General features: G+C 34.8%; 1 protein-coding gene across 1 annotated transcript; it reads left to right on the plus strand.

The window, feature by feature from the left end:
• Nucleotides 1-2,086: 2,086 nt before the first annotated feature.
• Nucleotides 2,087-14,709, plus strand: LOC106138450 (cyclin-J). Its single transcript, XM_013339602.2, has 7 exons — nucleotides 2,087-2,483; nucleotides 3,309-3,416; nucleotides 7,666-7,837; nucleotides 8,943-9,069; nucleotides 10,156-10,310; nucleotides 11,372-11,528; nucleotides 12,133-14,709. The coding sequence occupies exons 1-7, from the start codon at nucleotides 2,376-2,378 to the stop codon at nucleotides 12,458-12,460; spliced, it is 1,155 nt and encodes a 384-aa protein (XP_013195056.2). The 5' UTR covers nucleotides 2,087-2,375; the 3' UTR covers nucleotides 12,461-14,709.
• The last annotated feature ends 1,971 nt before the right edge of the window (nucleotides 14,710-16,680 follow it).

Consider the following 16,680-nt stretch of genomic DNA (forward strand, 5'->3'; position numbering starts at 1 on the left):
TTCTAGAACTCGAGTTTTAGGTTCATCCAGATAATCGATTAAATATTGTTTTTTAATGAACTTAACTCTGAAAGCAACCAAAGAATCTGTAAACAAGGTACATACAAAAAATTCGATAAAACGTACTTTAGTGAATTTTCTCTGTGAGGTTTCCTGGCTTCATAGTTTACAACCACAAAAAACATACGCTTACCATATACCAAATTACTACCACCTACTAAAAATCTTTTTCTAAAATTTTACCTAACTCCGTCTAAATAAATATACCTACTACATAACCATTAGATTTTCCCGAAACGAAATGAAATCTGCGAATCGATTTTGGTCTCTGAAATCGATGTAGGTACGGTCTCTGTATATCGATATAAACTGATGTTATTTTAGAGCAACACTTAGTAAAAAAAAATAGTAATAATGTCATTTCAACAAACGTCAACATTTATTTTTATGTCAGTGTCAAAATCATATGTCTCATTCGGTCTTATTTCATTTCTTTCATTCGGTCACTGTTTTGTATTGTTCATTCGGTTCATACATTTTGACTCATTTCAACACAGTGTTTCCAACTTAGCGCTATTAGCGATAAATCTAGCGTTTGCATCAGATCCTATTTACAATGTCCTCAGAATAAAATCATCTTTCTTGACAAGCAAAAAGAGGGGTCATGAGTTTTGACCTGTATGTATGTGGGAATGTTCATCTGTTGCCTCATAACTTCTAAACTTGTTGTCATAACTAGATAAATAAGGTGTCATTAGAAACCATTAGAAAGAAGTCGCTAGAAGCCTGAAGGCCAGCGCCGGGGTGTTGTAAAATGCCTCGACACAAGCTGAGTGGACGTCGAATTAGGTTTACAATTTAGGCACCTGTTTGTTTTTGACTAAGTACTTTAATGTAAGATATATTTGTGTGATGCTTATAAACTTTTTATCATTTTCATTCATTAATTCAAGCTTATTGATTACTAATTATAGAGTACATGATTACAGTGCCCTCAATGGGACTAAATGGGTAAACTTAAACAAAAAAAAAATACGGTTTCGTATGGGGTATTAAATGTAAAGCTATAGCTTTCTTAGCATTTCTTAGCACACATGTCATTTCAAATATGACACATTATTAACTGTTGCTTACGGCTTTGCTTTCAATCATCTGATAATTGCAAGAATTTAAAAATCACTTGTAAATTAGGTAGTTATGTATTATAATTTAGATAGTTTTAAACAACTGCTTCTATATGCTATGCAACTGCTATCTATATTATGTTTGTTCTGTATAATAAGAAAGTTAAATAAAATTTAAATTAAAAATAATATTATCCTCCATGCGTTTGCCACCATTCATGTTCCAGCTGTTCTAAAACCACACGGTCTGGCTCGGGATGATGGCAAGAGACCGGATGGTATGACTTTGGTGCCCTGGAGATTGGGGTGGCCTTTGGTGTGGGAAGCTACTTGCGTCGACACACATTTGCGCCGTTTATCTTCAGGTTACCAAATCTAAGGCTGCTGCAAATAAGGCAGAAAATCATAATAGGTATTAATAATACCTATATATTTGTACCTTTTGGAGTATAGAAACTCTGGGACCTTGGGGCCCATCTTCCCACCAGCTTCTCCGACAATTGTCGAAAAAGATGATTGAGGTATCTCGTGACCGAAGGGCAGGAAATTATCTGGCTCAGAGAATCAACATTGCCATTAAAAATCGTAATGCTTTCTTTCTGCTTCTGGGCATACTCCCGCAAGTTGGTGCTATGCAGGGACAATTTGTAAATTTGTAAGCAATTTGTAAATTTTATATTAGTTTGTTATAATATTTTTTTTTCATTCTTTTTTATAAGTTGTTTTAGTTTTGATTATTTTTTAATAAAAAGGAAATTAATGATCAATTGAAATGAATAATTTGTTTTATTTATTTTTATGTGCAATAAAGAGTTTACAAACAAACAAACAATAATAATTGACAGTGAAATATGAAGATTATAAAGCTTGTTTTTAGCAATTTGGCGCTTACAAGTTGGCAATAGCGTTCATTCAATTTCAACTCGACTTCATCATTCATTCATAAAAATGGCTTGAACGAACTGAACAGTCTCGATTGAAGTTTTGTACCGAGCGTCATTGTGGTCTCATAATTTTACGAGTTAATATCTATTTCATTTATAGTGTGATATGCTAACTTCATTAAAGTTATGATCCCTGACAGAATAAAATTTAACCCTGACATCATTAAAATCGTTTCTTATGACGGTTTTATTTGACGTTAATTTCCACGTGGTGAGGTGTTCTTCAGAACAGAAGTCGTCAGAACGTCATAATCAGTCGACGTGTAAATACCTCTCCGTGTAGTACTCGACCGCGTTTTACTTCGAAATGGAGTCCTTGAACATGTCGGCGCTCAACCTGTCGAGTGTGAGGAGCCATACATCAAAAGAAAAAGCCACGAAGGATATTCCATCAGAGGCCAGGGTGGAACTCGGTGTAAGTATCTACCAGCTCTATCTGTGTATCAGTGTCAATAGCTATATTATGAATAAAATAGGGCCCATTTTTCTGCAGTTACATTTTTACAAATTTCTCTATAAATTCAGTAGGTAATGCTTTCTATATACCTTTGCTGAGTTAAAGTTCAGTTTAGGAGCCCTCTTTGTTCAGTTTCTAATTAATAATGCAATATAATTATTACTAATTGCTTAATTATATTACCAAATTGATTCTTTTGATTTTTACAAGTATTAAGCAATATTTGTGAAGAATAGTAACTAAACATTTAACTTAAAAATGCTTAGTAATGTAGGTCTGAAAATAATTTAGGAAATTGTATTTTCTATAAAAATAGCAAAATTAATCCACTAATCGAAAAATAGAGTTGAAATACATACACAATCCTGTTAAAATGGTTAATATTTATTTTGCATAATAATATGCAATATTGGGTAAGCCTGTATGCAATAGTTAGTAAGTTTTGATATAAGTAAGCAAATACATTTGCAACATATATAATATATTATATATATATAATATAGTGAAAACATTCATTTTTTGTTTGTATATTTGTAACATGAGCTAGTGATCTTTAAACAGTTGTGGCATCACACTAAAGATTACACTTCTGAATCCCTGGTCTAATTCTGATAAAATATTAAATATATATAGGATTTTTCAATAGAATTTTAAAATTTGTATTGCATCTAAAACGGTCATGTACTTTTTGAGATATTCTCAATTTTGTTAAAAAAATTTAAGTGCAGACACGGTCTAACTAAATGACTGGTAATGATTAGTAAAGATGTGATATCTTTTCAGCCGATGTACGAACCTGATGATTACCATTGCGAATACACAGAAGACATATGGAAGAGTTTGCTGGAACAGGACGCTGAAAAGCCACGGATACATCTCCAGTCGCCGCAGGTAATTTTAATAACTGACTTTTGTTCGCAGCTCGGCTGAAAGCTATTTGCCATTCCTGTTTACTGAAATATGTATATTTCATTAAAATGATTGTAGCTGTTCAGTCCTGAAAACTTGACAGATAAGTTTAACTAAAGATTTATTTTGTCGAAAGACATACACATTATCGTGCCTGTCTCCCATTGGGGTAGGCAGAGACTATGGATTTTCACTTCTTATGATCCTTACAGACCTCTCCTGCTTCCTCCATACTCATTACTCTTTTAAAATAAATAAATAAAAAAAAGAATATGACCAATCCATCTCTTTCCCATGGATGTCTTAAAAGGCGACTTAGGGATATGCTTATAAACTTGGCATTCTTCTTTTAGGCGATGGACTAGCAACCTGTCACTATTTGAATCTCAATTCTATCATTAAGCCAAACAGCTGAACGTGGCCTGTCAGTCTATTCAAGACTGTTGGCTCTGTCTACGTATGTATGTAAATAAAAAAAAATCTCTTTTTGAAATTTTTTTACTAGTCGATTTATTTGTCAAGTAATGCCATAAAAGATATTTATTTGATTTTTAATTTAATACATACATACATATGGTCACGTCCACATCCCTTGCGTCGTAGACAGAGCCAACAGTTTTGAAAAGGCTGAATGGCCACATTCAGCTATCTGGCTCAATGATAGAATTGAGATTCAAATAGTGACAGGTTGCTAGCCCATCGCCTAAAAAAGAATCCCAAGTTTGTAAGCCTATCCCTTAGTCGCCTTTTACGATATCCATGGGAAAGAGATGGAGTGGTCTTATTCTTTTTTGTATGGTGCCGGGAACCACACGGCACACTACAATGTAATGTAATTAATATTTTGAACACCCAATGATAGTAAATGTATATGTTTACTTGCTTTTACTCCTAACAATGTCCTTGTGGTTTCTTTTTTCGCAATAAAATAAAAAATCTATGCCTGTACCATATTTCACCTAAATCGGTTCAGTGGTTAAGTCGAGAAAGCGTAACAGACACATAGAGTTACTCTCGCATTTATAATATTAGTAGTGTTTTTTTTTTCGGAAAGAAATGCTATAATTATTTATAAGTATTACATACAGTATAGGTACAGCTCAACATGGCTTTTCAAGGCTTTGTCTACCCCGCAATATAGACGTGACTATAAATATGTATGTATGTAATATTTCCTTTTAGTTTTTACAATACGGTCGCAAAGCTGTACTCTTCAAAAAAAAAGAAAGTATCAAGGCTTAACTATTGTTATTCTATACAATAATTTTTAACTTCTAATGTTAGTAAAAAAAATTGGTATCTTTTTCTTACCTACTAAGGGCACGAAACACGTCCTTACTTGTCCCATTGTAAGTACTTACCACTATTACACAAACAATAATTTTAACGACTTATGATAAGAAAATAACTGACACCTTTTTTTTTGCTAATAAACTAGGGTTTCGTTTCCCGGTAAAGGTAGCGGAAACAGCCTTTGGAAAAATTAATACCCTTTTCTAAAAATCGTCATTAAATACCTGTCATTTCGGTTTAGTACCTTACATTTTTAAAAATATTATTTAAGTTACGTACATTAGTTTAAATACTAACCGATGCTCTTACGGTGAGGGAAAACATCGTGAGGAAACCTGCACATTCAGGCAATTGGATGTGTAACCATGATCGATCCAATACGGGTTAGGTTCCCGTGCAAAGGTTGCGGAGATCAGACGGGAGCCGCTTCGTGTAAAAACCTGATTCACCCAATCCACGGTCAAAGGCATACCCCGGGCTCCTCTCCAGAGTGGTGAGGATGCAACCGGGACTAAAGCCAGGAGGAAGAAGATATTTTTTAACATTTTTCTGTATTTTTCTTTTTCTAGTGTAATCTGTTAGTAGTATTTTTATTTAATTAATTCCATACATACATACATACATGTAATCACGTTTATATCCCTTGCGGGGTGACAGCCAACAGTCTTGAAAAGACTGATAGGCCACGTTCAGCTGTTTGGCTTTATGACAGGTTGCTAGCCTATCCCTTAGTCGACATCCATGGGAACGAGATGGAGTGGTCCAATTCTTTTTTCATTAGTGCCGGGAACCACACGGCACCATTAATTCCAGATTTTCTTATTATAGCAACCGGGACTAAAATCGGGCGGAAGTAGAATTTTAAAATTACTCATAAACGCAATTTCTTTAAGTATCTACTCTTTGGGTAATAATCCTTTTTTGATAATAAACACGGGTATGAGTAATATACCTACCTCATTTATCATAGACCAAAGAACAGGTAGGGAACATTTAGTTCCTACCTGCTATTATTGTACTTTCCGCCATTGTTACTATAAATACTAACAGATAAGAATTTATCTAAGACCTTTTATTGGGCTCATTAGTTTTGGGCAAAATCAAGTTATTTCCTGTCCTTTCGAACTTAAAAAATAATTAAAATTTTCAATAATGGGTTTTTAAAAATTACTATTTTTTATAAATTTTTATGATAGGTACTCTTACATTTCAAACATCACCTGATAATTGTGTCAAATCTTTTGTCTGTTTCACAACATTGGTTGACGTCATATGATTTACTTAAAACTAAGTTTAGTGCGGCATCCAAAGCGTCAATACTGAAGAAGCGATAACAAACTGTATTGCAGAATTTTCTTCAATAACGTCAACTTCACAATTATCCAAACTTAGAATAAAGGTTAATTATAGGGTCTTATCTTAATAGCTACAATTAAGTAACTACATTATTATTATTACAATCAAAGATATTTGGGTGAGTTAGGTTTTTACACGAAGCTACAGGATTGATGGTCAAAGGCATACCCCGAGCTCCTCCAGAGTGCTGAGGCGACTAAGGGATAAAATTGGGATTCTTCTTTTTTATTTAAATAAGATTTAAAGCCAAACAGGTTATAAAGCCTGAAAGCCCACATTCAGCTGCATGGCTTTATGATGATATTTACTATTTAAATAGTAATTAGTTCGCCTACAATGAGAATCCCAAGTTCATTAGACTACAGATTATATATATGGAGTAGTCTTATTCTTAAATGCCGAAACCACACGGCACACGTCCAGTATATTTTGAGTTTATCCATTACAAACAAAAAAAGAACATATTTTCTCTCTTTATAATATTAGTGTGAACTTCGCTTAGTGATTTAAACGGTTAAAATTAAAATACATACATACATGTTTATATGTCTGTATCCCCTACGAAGTAGACAGAGTCAACAATCGAGATTATTGAAATAATTGTTAAAATATTATAATATCTACAATAAATAGGTAAAAAGGTAGGTGCCGTGTGGTTCCCGGCACCAATACAAAAAAGAATAGGACCACTCCATCTCTTTCCCATGAAAGTCGTAAAAGGCGACTAAGGGAAAGGCTTACAAACTTGGGATTCCTTTTTAGGCGATGGGCTAGCAACCTGTCACTATTTGAATCTTAATTCTATCATTAAGCCAAATAGCTGAACGTGGCCATTCAGTCTTTTTAAGACTGTTGGCTCTGTCTACCCCGCAAGGGACATAGACGTGACCATATGTATGTTTGTATGTAATAGGTAAAAACTAGTATATATGCATATATTAGTATTTTACCTGCGAATTAAGCGTAATATAGTAGATTTTTTTGCAAATCCCACGGGAATTATATTATTTGCCTGGATGAAAGGTAAGTACTTACCCTTATATGCTCCAGACTCAGTTATGTGTCTTATGCGAAATTTCAAGAAGATTTGGATTAGTAGATAACGCGTGAGAAACTTACATACAAACTTACTTACTTTCTCTTATTTTTAATATTTGTTAAAATACAGAAAATCCCCTTCGGCTACGATCGAAATTTGGAAACTAGTTTCGAAATAAGAATATTATTTCTACCTTCGTAATTGGTTTCGGTAAAAGAATAAGTAATATTTCTTATCTCGATATTAATTTCGATAAAAACACCTATGACTTTCACGCCTCTTAATTAACCAACTACATTTTTCCTCTTGCCGTGTTTATCCTACTACTATTATAAAGGCGAAAGTTTGTATGGATGTTTGTTACTCTTTCACGCAAAAACTACTGAACCGATTTCCATGAAATTTGGTATGTAGGTAGCTGAAGACCCAGAATAACACATAGGCTACTTTTTATCCCAGAGTTCCCGCGGGATTGATAGGGTTTCCATGCGGACGAAGTCGCGGGCGGCCTCTAGTTGACAAATATATTTTTCTTGTCTCCAGTTGGAGTTCAGAGGTGCCCTGGTCCAGCAGTTGCGTGACGTCACCAAAAAGCTTCAACTGAACATAGCCACCCTCCATTCGGCTGTCGCTTTTTTGGACCGTTTCATGGACGCATACAGACTGAGATCTGATAGGCTGACGCATGTGGCCCTGGCTTGTCTCAGCTTAGCTGGTAAGTACTAACATACCTGTAATATATTCATACACTAGCGACCCGCCCCGGCTTCGCACGGTTGCAAAATTTTGTTATCCTACTACTATTATAAAGGCGAAAGTTTGTATGGATGTTTGTTACTCTTTCACGCAAAAACTACTGAACCGATTACCATGAAATTTGGTATGTAGGTAGACCTAGAACCAGAATAACACATAGGCTACTTTTTATCCCAGAGTTCCCGCGGGATTGATAGGGTTTCCATGCGGACGAAGTCGCGGGCGGCCTCTAGTTATACATAAAAACCTTCCTATTGAATCACTCTACCTGTTACAAAAAACCGCATCAAAATCCGTTGCGTAATTTTAAAGATTTAAGCATACAGACAAACAGACTAAAATAGCGATTTTGTTTTATACTATGTAGTGATCTCTGTGGCGGCATACAACGGCCTCTGTGGCGCAGCGGTAGTGCGCTTGTCTGTGTCACCGGAGGTCCCGGGTTCGAATCCCGGCCAGGGCATGATGAGAAACGAACTTTCTCTGATTGGCCTGGGTCTTGGATGTTTGTCTATATAAGTATTTATTATAAAATATAGTATCGTTGAGTTAATATCTCGTAACACAAGTTTCGAACTTACTTCAAGGCTAACTCAATCTGTAAGTTGTCCCGTATATATTTATATTTATTTACATCTATCTATACTAATATAATAAAGCTGAAGAGTTTGTTTGTTTGAACGCGCTAATCTCAGGTACTAATGGTTCGAATTGAAAAATTCTTTTTGCGTTGCATAGACCATTTATCGAGGAAGGCTTTAGGCTATATAACATCACGCTTCAACTATAAGGAGCAAATAAATAATGGAATATGTGAAAAAAAAAACGGTGAAAATTGAATAATTTTCCCCGTTTTTTTAAGCCCTCAAGGGCTGAATACCCTTGAGGGTTTCAATCATACCCAAAATAACTATTCCACGCGGACGAAGTCGCGGGCACGGCTAATATTACATAAAATCACGGAGGGGTAGGCAGAGATTACATCTTTCCACTTGTCACGATCGCTACATACATACTTTTCATTCATTATTTTTTTCTCATCATTCAAATATGTTTTGTTACAGCTAAAAGTGAAGAAAAATTCAGTCAGGCGCCCACACTGAGCGCGTTGGAGATGATAAGTGATATGGAGCTATGCGGGAAGACCTTCAGGCAGCTAGAGTGGATGGTCGGGCAGCACATGCGGTGGAGGTCAGTTAATCAGTCAATCATATCTATACTAATATTATAAAGCTGATGAGTTTGTTTGTTTGTTTGTTTGTTTGAACGCGCTAATCTCAGGAACTAATGGTTCGAATTAAAAAAATATTTTTGTATTGAATAGACCATATATCGAGGAAGGCTTTAGGCTATATAAGATCACGCTGCGACTATTAGGAGCGAAGAAATAATGGAGAATGTGAAGAAAAACGGGGAAAATTATTCATCCTTGAGGGCTTCAATGATGCCCAAAATAACTATTCCACGTGGACGAAGTCGCGGGCACAGCTAGTATTATTATATGATGAGTCCTCTTTCCTGAAGCATATAGCGTATTTTTTTTTGTTTAACAATATTATGATGTATAGGGTATGTTGTGATGGTTCGGTCATGTGGAGAGGATGAATGAAAACAGGTTGACTAAGCAGATATACATGGAGAGTGTGGAGGGAAAGGTCAGAGTGGGAAGACCTAGACGAACATATCTTGATCAAATTAAGGACGTCCTGGAAAAGGGTCAGGTCAAAAGTACCCGAAACCGAGCTTGCATGAAGAGAGTTATGAATGTGGATGAAGCGAAGGAAGTATGCAGAGATCGTGGCAAGTGGAAAGAGGTAGTCTCTGCCTACCCCTCCGGGAAAGAGGCGTGATTTTATGTATGTATTATGATGACAGCACATGTTGTGGAGTTTAGTCAGTCAATTATATAAATCCTACTACTATTATAAAGGCGAAAGTTTGTATGGATGTATGGATGTTTGTTACTCTTTCACGCAAAAACTACTGAACCGATTACCATGAAATTTGGTATGTAGTTAGCTGAAGACCCAGAATAACACATAGGCTACTTTTTATCCCAGAGTTCCCGCGGGATTGATAGGGTTTCCATGCGGACGAAGTCGCGGGCGGCCTCTAGTGATCAATAATTTTTCCTGGAGCATAATCATCATCGGTCGCTAGTAAATAAATAAAATAAATTGCTGCGTAGTAATTCAGAAAAATTTATTTCAAATTAAATCAAAAGACAGCAAAAATATGTCGAATTGCGTTAATAACAAAATCCGTTTTCAATTCTAGGCTGCTATCGCCAACGGCTGTGACCTTCGCGGCTCTGTTGGCAAAGTACGTGGTCACAGACGCTGATTTGACCACGAGACATCCCAAATTTGTGAGGAGGTTCAAACGGGACGGAGCTAAACTGCTCGACTCTTATTTGGATTTAACTCTGTCTGGTAAGTTTTAGATAACATATGTACATACATATTATCACGACTTACTTACGCCAAAAAGAAAAATCTGTAGTACTTTTTCTTTCTTTTCTATATTATGGCTTCCACCGGACTTTCTGTGATTCTGCCAATGTCATGGTTAGAAGAGACACGAAGTTACAAAAATGGACGGTATACAAAAAATCTGTAGTTAAATTAGCCCACGACTTATAGTGACAGGTCGCTAGCACATCGTCTAAAAGAAAAATCTGAAGTTACCTTTTTATTAGCCTATCCCTTAGGCGCCTTTTACAACTTCCATGGCAAAAAAAAATTAAGTGGTCCAATTCTTATATGCCGCGGGTATCGCACGGCATAACCAGATAACATATTATCTGTACTAATATTATAAAGCCGAAGAGTCTGTTTGTTTGTTTGTTTGAACGACCTTATCTCAGGAACCACTAGTTCAAATTGAATAATTACTTTTGTGTTGAATAGACTAGTTATCGAGGAGGTATATAACATCACGCTTCAACTATTAGGAGTTAAGAAATAATAGAAAATGTAAAAAAAAAAACGAATAATCCCGCGCGAATTCCGGAATAAAAAGTAGCCCATATGTTATTCTGGGTCTTCAGCTACCCTACATACCAAATTTCATCGTAATCGGTTCAGTAGTTTTTACATTGAAAGAGTAACAAACATCTATACTGACATCGTGACATACAAACTTTCGCATTTATAATATTAGTAGGATTTTAATTATTTTATTTATTTATTCGTCATTCTGCCGTGGTATAACTAAAATGCCGTTATCTGACATCAGGGCGATTTTCTACTTTTTACCAATAGAATAAGAAAAAAAATCTCTTTCGATCTGTATATACGACTTTTTGGTACCTTTAAGTCATAAACAGGCGTTCTCATTGATGAATGGCATCGGTTAAAATTTTTACCGCATTTTTGACGTTTTACTTGAAACAAGGATTCGGCAGATAACGGCATTTTAGTTATACATATATGGGCAGCATTTACGTACGTACGTACAGACTGACTAAACAATGGCAATGTTTTCCCGACAGACGTGCGGCTCAAGGCCATCGAGTCGGTGGACGTGGGCTGCGCGTGCGTCGCGTGCGCGCGCGCCGCGCTCGGGCTGGCGGGCTGGCCGGGCTGGCTGGCGGCGCTGGCGGGCCGCCGCCCGGCCGACATCCTGCCCGTCGCGAAGCTGTTGCACAAGTGAGTTGTTACATATATATTATATGTATAAGTGACTTTAAACTTGTCGCGTTGAATTATATACTATTTATTTATACATAAATAATACAGGGATTAAATGCGCAGTGTTAAGGGAGGTTTGTTGAAAGAAGACCACATGTTTCCACTTGCCACGATCCCTGCATACTTCTTTCGCTTTATATACATACATAAATACATACGTCACGTCATCAGTCTGGAAAAGACTGAATGGCCAGGTTGTTAGCCCGTCGCCTAAAAAAAACCCCAAGTTTGTAAGCCTATCCCTTCGTCGCCTTTTACGACATCCATGGGAAAGAGATGGAGTGGTCCTATTTTACATTCATAACTCTCTTTACTAAAACGTTCAATCGTATCATTAACGAGCTTCTTCTACATCCTCATCAGTCTAAACTCATTAAGAACAAAAAAATCTGAATGATGATCAAAGGCCGAAAAGACGCTTGAAAAAGTGAAGGTTGATATCCCAATAGGTCGATATCCCTCATTGGTTATACCACAGAAGCGAATATCTGACAGAATCATCAACATAATAAAAAAAAAAAAAATTAACCACATCCACATTAATCGTTCAATTTCATTTCAGAATGATGGAAGCGATGAAATCCAAAGACAATCCGGACAATTCAAATACGGATTGCCCCGTATGTTCCTCGCAACAAGTCACATCAACAACAACACGCAACTACCTCAACGAAACGACAGATTACACCGTATTAGATCTGTCCAATCCGGAATATTGCAGGCTGACCGGACTGGAAAGGTATATGAGAGTGAATAGATTATTAGATCCTAATGTAGCGGTGCAACCCAGCACTAGTGTGGCTGTGAGACGTAGTGTCAATAATAATGATATAGAAATAGAGCGTAAGAGGTATCGCTTGTCCGCACAAATGTCCCAAGTGGTTCTCTGATTGGTACTAGTCTCTGTTTAATGGTGGATAGGAATTGTTAAGACCACGAGGAGATCTCCTGCCCGTTGGCCTGACCAAGTGAAACATGTAACGGTACTTGCTATAGCCACTGCCCTGGAAAATGCCGAAGACAGAACAGCCTGGAAACAGTTTGTTAGCGAATACGTCTTAAGTGTTTCATGACCTTCAGTAATGAAGAGCATGATTAAGAAAAAGAAGAAATTGTGATTATATTTCCAAGCTTGAATTTTAAAAACTTCAATTACAAATTAACGCGTACATTTTTTTTACCAGCAATCCTTATTTGTAATAATGCAATTCGCCTATTAGTAAAAATCAATTTTATCATTAAAATCTTACAATTTTATTGAATTTTCGCTGTTATCAAAAGTTATTTAAATTCACAATTTGTAACTGAGACAGTTGGCTATTAACATAAAAGAGACAAAGTTTCAACAAGAGATTTCTCAAATAATATCTTAATTGACTATTCTATCCACCATTAATCCATATTCATGAAAGCTATGTTATATAAAAGACTGCAGTTACACGACAAAGGAATACAAATACATAGTTGAATTTTCTAGACGGGTTTGAAGTAAAAACATATTGAACTGAAAGGGACTTAGGTTCATACAGAGATGCTGGCTCTCTGTCTACCCTGTATGTGATAAAGACGTGATAGTAATATTAGTCCTAATGTTATAGGTCATATGGTCCTTTTCAGTTTAATATGTTGCCCTTTATCCTAGTATTTTCATCTCATTCATGAATATGGACCCGAATAATCGATCGAACGAATATAAATCGATTGAATTAGTATAATTTCTTGTATTCCAAATGTTTGGTGTAAATTAATTTATTACTTAGCTTTCCCTTCCAGTACTAAGGGACCTTGATATGTGATAATTAAAAAAATATGGCGGTTGATCTGCCTTCGGAGTCATTTCGGGAATCCCTGGTGTACCAATAACAATACCGATAACATTTAATTTAAATTCCATCAATAAATGAAATGAAATGAATTTTATTTTTATTAACATTTGAAATGAATCCCTGGTGTAGGTCTTACAGTTAACGCAAAGCATATTGTAAATACAGTAAAATATCTTCAGTTTATGAAACTGACACTGGCCTAATAAATAGAATAAAATTAAAAAGTTCAAGGTAAAATTATTTACCGTTTTTGACATTGACATACAATATATTTTTTTAAGCTTATTCCACCGATCACTTTTTCCGTATTCTAGATTCTGTAAAATAACAAGGTTCCTTTTAATACTGTTGAAGTAGCAATAATATAATTACGAGGTTATAAATTGCTTCATCGTAAAGCAAAACCATTAGTTAGGAATTTATGAAATGCTAGTAACGCCATCTTGAAATCGCTTAATAGATTTTTTACTTTATTTTTTATTGGCCGAAATTAGGGGCTGTTTTTTAAGATGGTGTTACGACTTTTCTTAATTACGTACATCGATGTAACGAAACTGATTAATGGATCTTTCAACTGCCATCATATTATATATTTCTATTATAATATTTCTTGTTATTTGGCCCACTTTTATATAAAAACCTTTCTAAAGTTCTGAACCTTCATAAGTTTGCCTTTAGAGAAAGCAATGACCACATAGGGCGGTACCATTGTTGATAAAATTCACGGTGGTCAGACATAAATCGCTCCGTGTAATAATAATAACCTACCCCTTTTTTACATAACTTACATTTTATCTCTAAAAATCATGTTTATATTTAGGATCTGTTACACAATTTTGTTACTAGTAAATGTATGTAATTAAAATATGATTGCCAAAGTAATTGTCAGTCATTTGTATTAATATTTTATCTTAAGATGATAAAGAAATCAAATAATTGTGACATGTAGTAATGTCACACTAACTATACGGCGTTCTAAGACTTCTTATTTATTGGAGTAAAATTCTGAAATTTAACGTCTCTGTCGTTTCTACCTACCTACCTCTTGTTAAAAGCGCATTTTTAACGCCACAATTTGAAACTAGATGGCGTTGTGTTAGACAGCTGTCAAATCGAATAGAATGCCCGTACTGTAAACTAGAATAATGTTTTTAACTATGTCCAAAATAGCGTAATGTATAGGACAAATAGTTTTATGTTGTTTATTGAGGAGTGTTTTGGATGGAGCGCGGTTGTGATTATGATCTATTGTTTTAATTTATTATCTTGTTAGCAACTCAGTTTCGTGTTTAGTCAAGTTTAGTTTTAGTCTTTTGAGGCATATTTTGGTAGGCAATAAACAATACATTCGTATTGTTTATTGCCTACCAAATTAAAGGTGTTACGCTAAATATATAGTCGTCAATCTTAAACAAGTATTTAGTCGATTTCTTAAATCATTTATCAATAGTGGAGTTCCTCAAAAAGATGATCCGCTCTGTCTTCCCATATGGGGTAAAGACAAAGTTTTAGTTACATTATTAGCCTTCGACTAGATCGTATGCTGAAAGTGAAGTCTGATTTTTAATTCGCATCATAATTACGTTCTAACACAGATTACCCCCAATAGATTGATCATAAGTGCGGGATCGGGAGCGATAGCTAGTGATGTTATGTCATTGAATGAACATACCAAAATTTTATCGATTATTCTTAATCTTTTTAGTATTATCAAACAAGCAATAATGTTACTAATCGCACATATTTATAACTGACTTTCAAAAAGGAAGAAGTTCACAACTCAATCTTATGTTTGTTATCAAATAAATAAAGAAAGTCCAAATAGTTATGTGACTTGATTATCGTAAATTTTGACATTTTTAGAGGAGCAGGCTAAATTTGGAATTTATTGCTAAGCTCTGTATATGTTGAGAAGAATAAGTCATTTAATATAAGTATCACATCATAAAACAAGTAGACAATCATACAAATATACGTACAGGTCTCAATTTTTCAAATCGGTTGATTACATAGTTAAAATCCTCAATTTAAATTTATTAATAAGTCGTAAAATATCGATTTAATTTACTTCCTTCAAATTGAATGGGGTGCCATCACTAATATACTAACGAATTATCTGTGATAAATCATTAATGCGTAGTGACCTCGGGCGCCTATGCATGTGGAATTATTATTTATTAACTATTGCGGATAATCTGTGCGTAATAACAGCCTTAATATCATTGTTCTAATGGATTACTTGAACAGATAACTTTAGAAACATTAAAACTTTAGATAACATTAGAAATCTGACTGATTGACCGTGTTTATCCACGACTATAGAACAGAATCTTTATTATCGATATTGCTCATGTTAAAAGTAGCTAGTTATGATTCCGTTCCTATTTCAATCTTTTTTTTTTTAATAATCCCTCTGTTCTGGGTATTTTCTTTATTTTTTTATCGATTATTTTTTTAAATTCTTATTTGAAGGTTGATTTGATGCGTCCGTATTTTACTCAATCATAAGTTACCAATAATTATATATGTCCGTTTTGTTTGTTAAATTTGTACTTATCTGCCTAAATTAGGTTTTTTTTTTTTATAATTTATTAATTTTATTAAACATAACGTTAATGATACGAATTTGCGGTTCTAAATGTTTAATCCTATCTTAATTATTTAAAATGCTAGTATTCAATTGAGATCCTATAGGCATATATCGTATTTGAAACATCAAAATGAAAATGACTTATGTAATTAGTTTGTGATATAAACGATTGTACACTAAATATATACTGCCATGTTTATAAACGACGCATTATATTGTGCTTCCTGCGTGATGTCTACGAACATATTAATTGTTAAACTACCGTTAGAGGGCGCTATAACTACATATTAGATTTGAAAACAATGTTCTACGTTTAAAAAAATCGTTATTTGCATGACATGTTACATAACTACCCTCTTATGGAGTTATCTGTTTTATGTTATTGCTTGTGAAGATATAGTGGAATGTTGAAATGCAATGTCTTATCGTCTGTCTATTTCTATCTTAAAGTTAACTGGAGTGTTAGAAAGAGAGAGAAGATAAGACGATGCGCCTTTGTTCGGGATTAGGCTGAACTCTTCATGGGATAAATGCGATGTTAAATATACAGGGTGATTAAATTATGTCAGACCGTTTTGGTTATTGCAACCGATATAAAGGAACTTGCCGTAAAATTTACGCAAGTCGATTAAAAACTTCATAGATTTTAGATGACTTACAGTACAGATCACAGTTAAAGAAACATTATTTTCAA

Source organism: Amyelois transitella, chromosome 20 (assembly GCF_032362555.1).
Source record: "Amyelois transitella isolate CPQ chromosome 20, ilAmyTran1.1, whole genome shotgun sequence".
NCBI lineage: Eukaryota > Metazoa > Arthropoda > Insecta > Lepidoptera > Pyralidae > Amyelois > Amyelois transitella.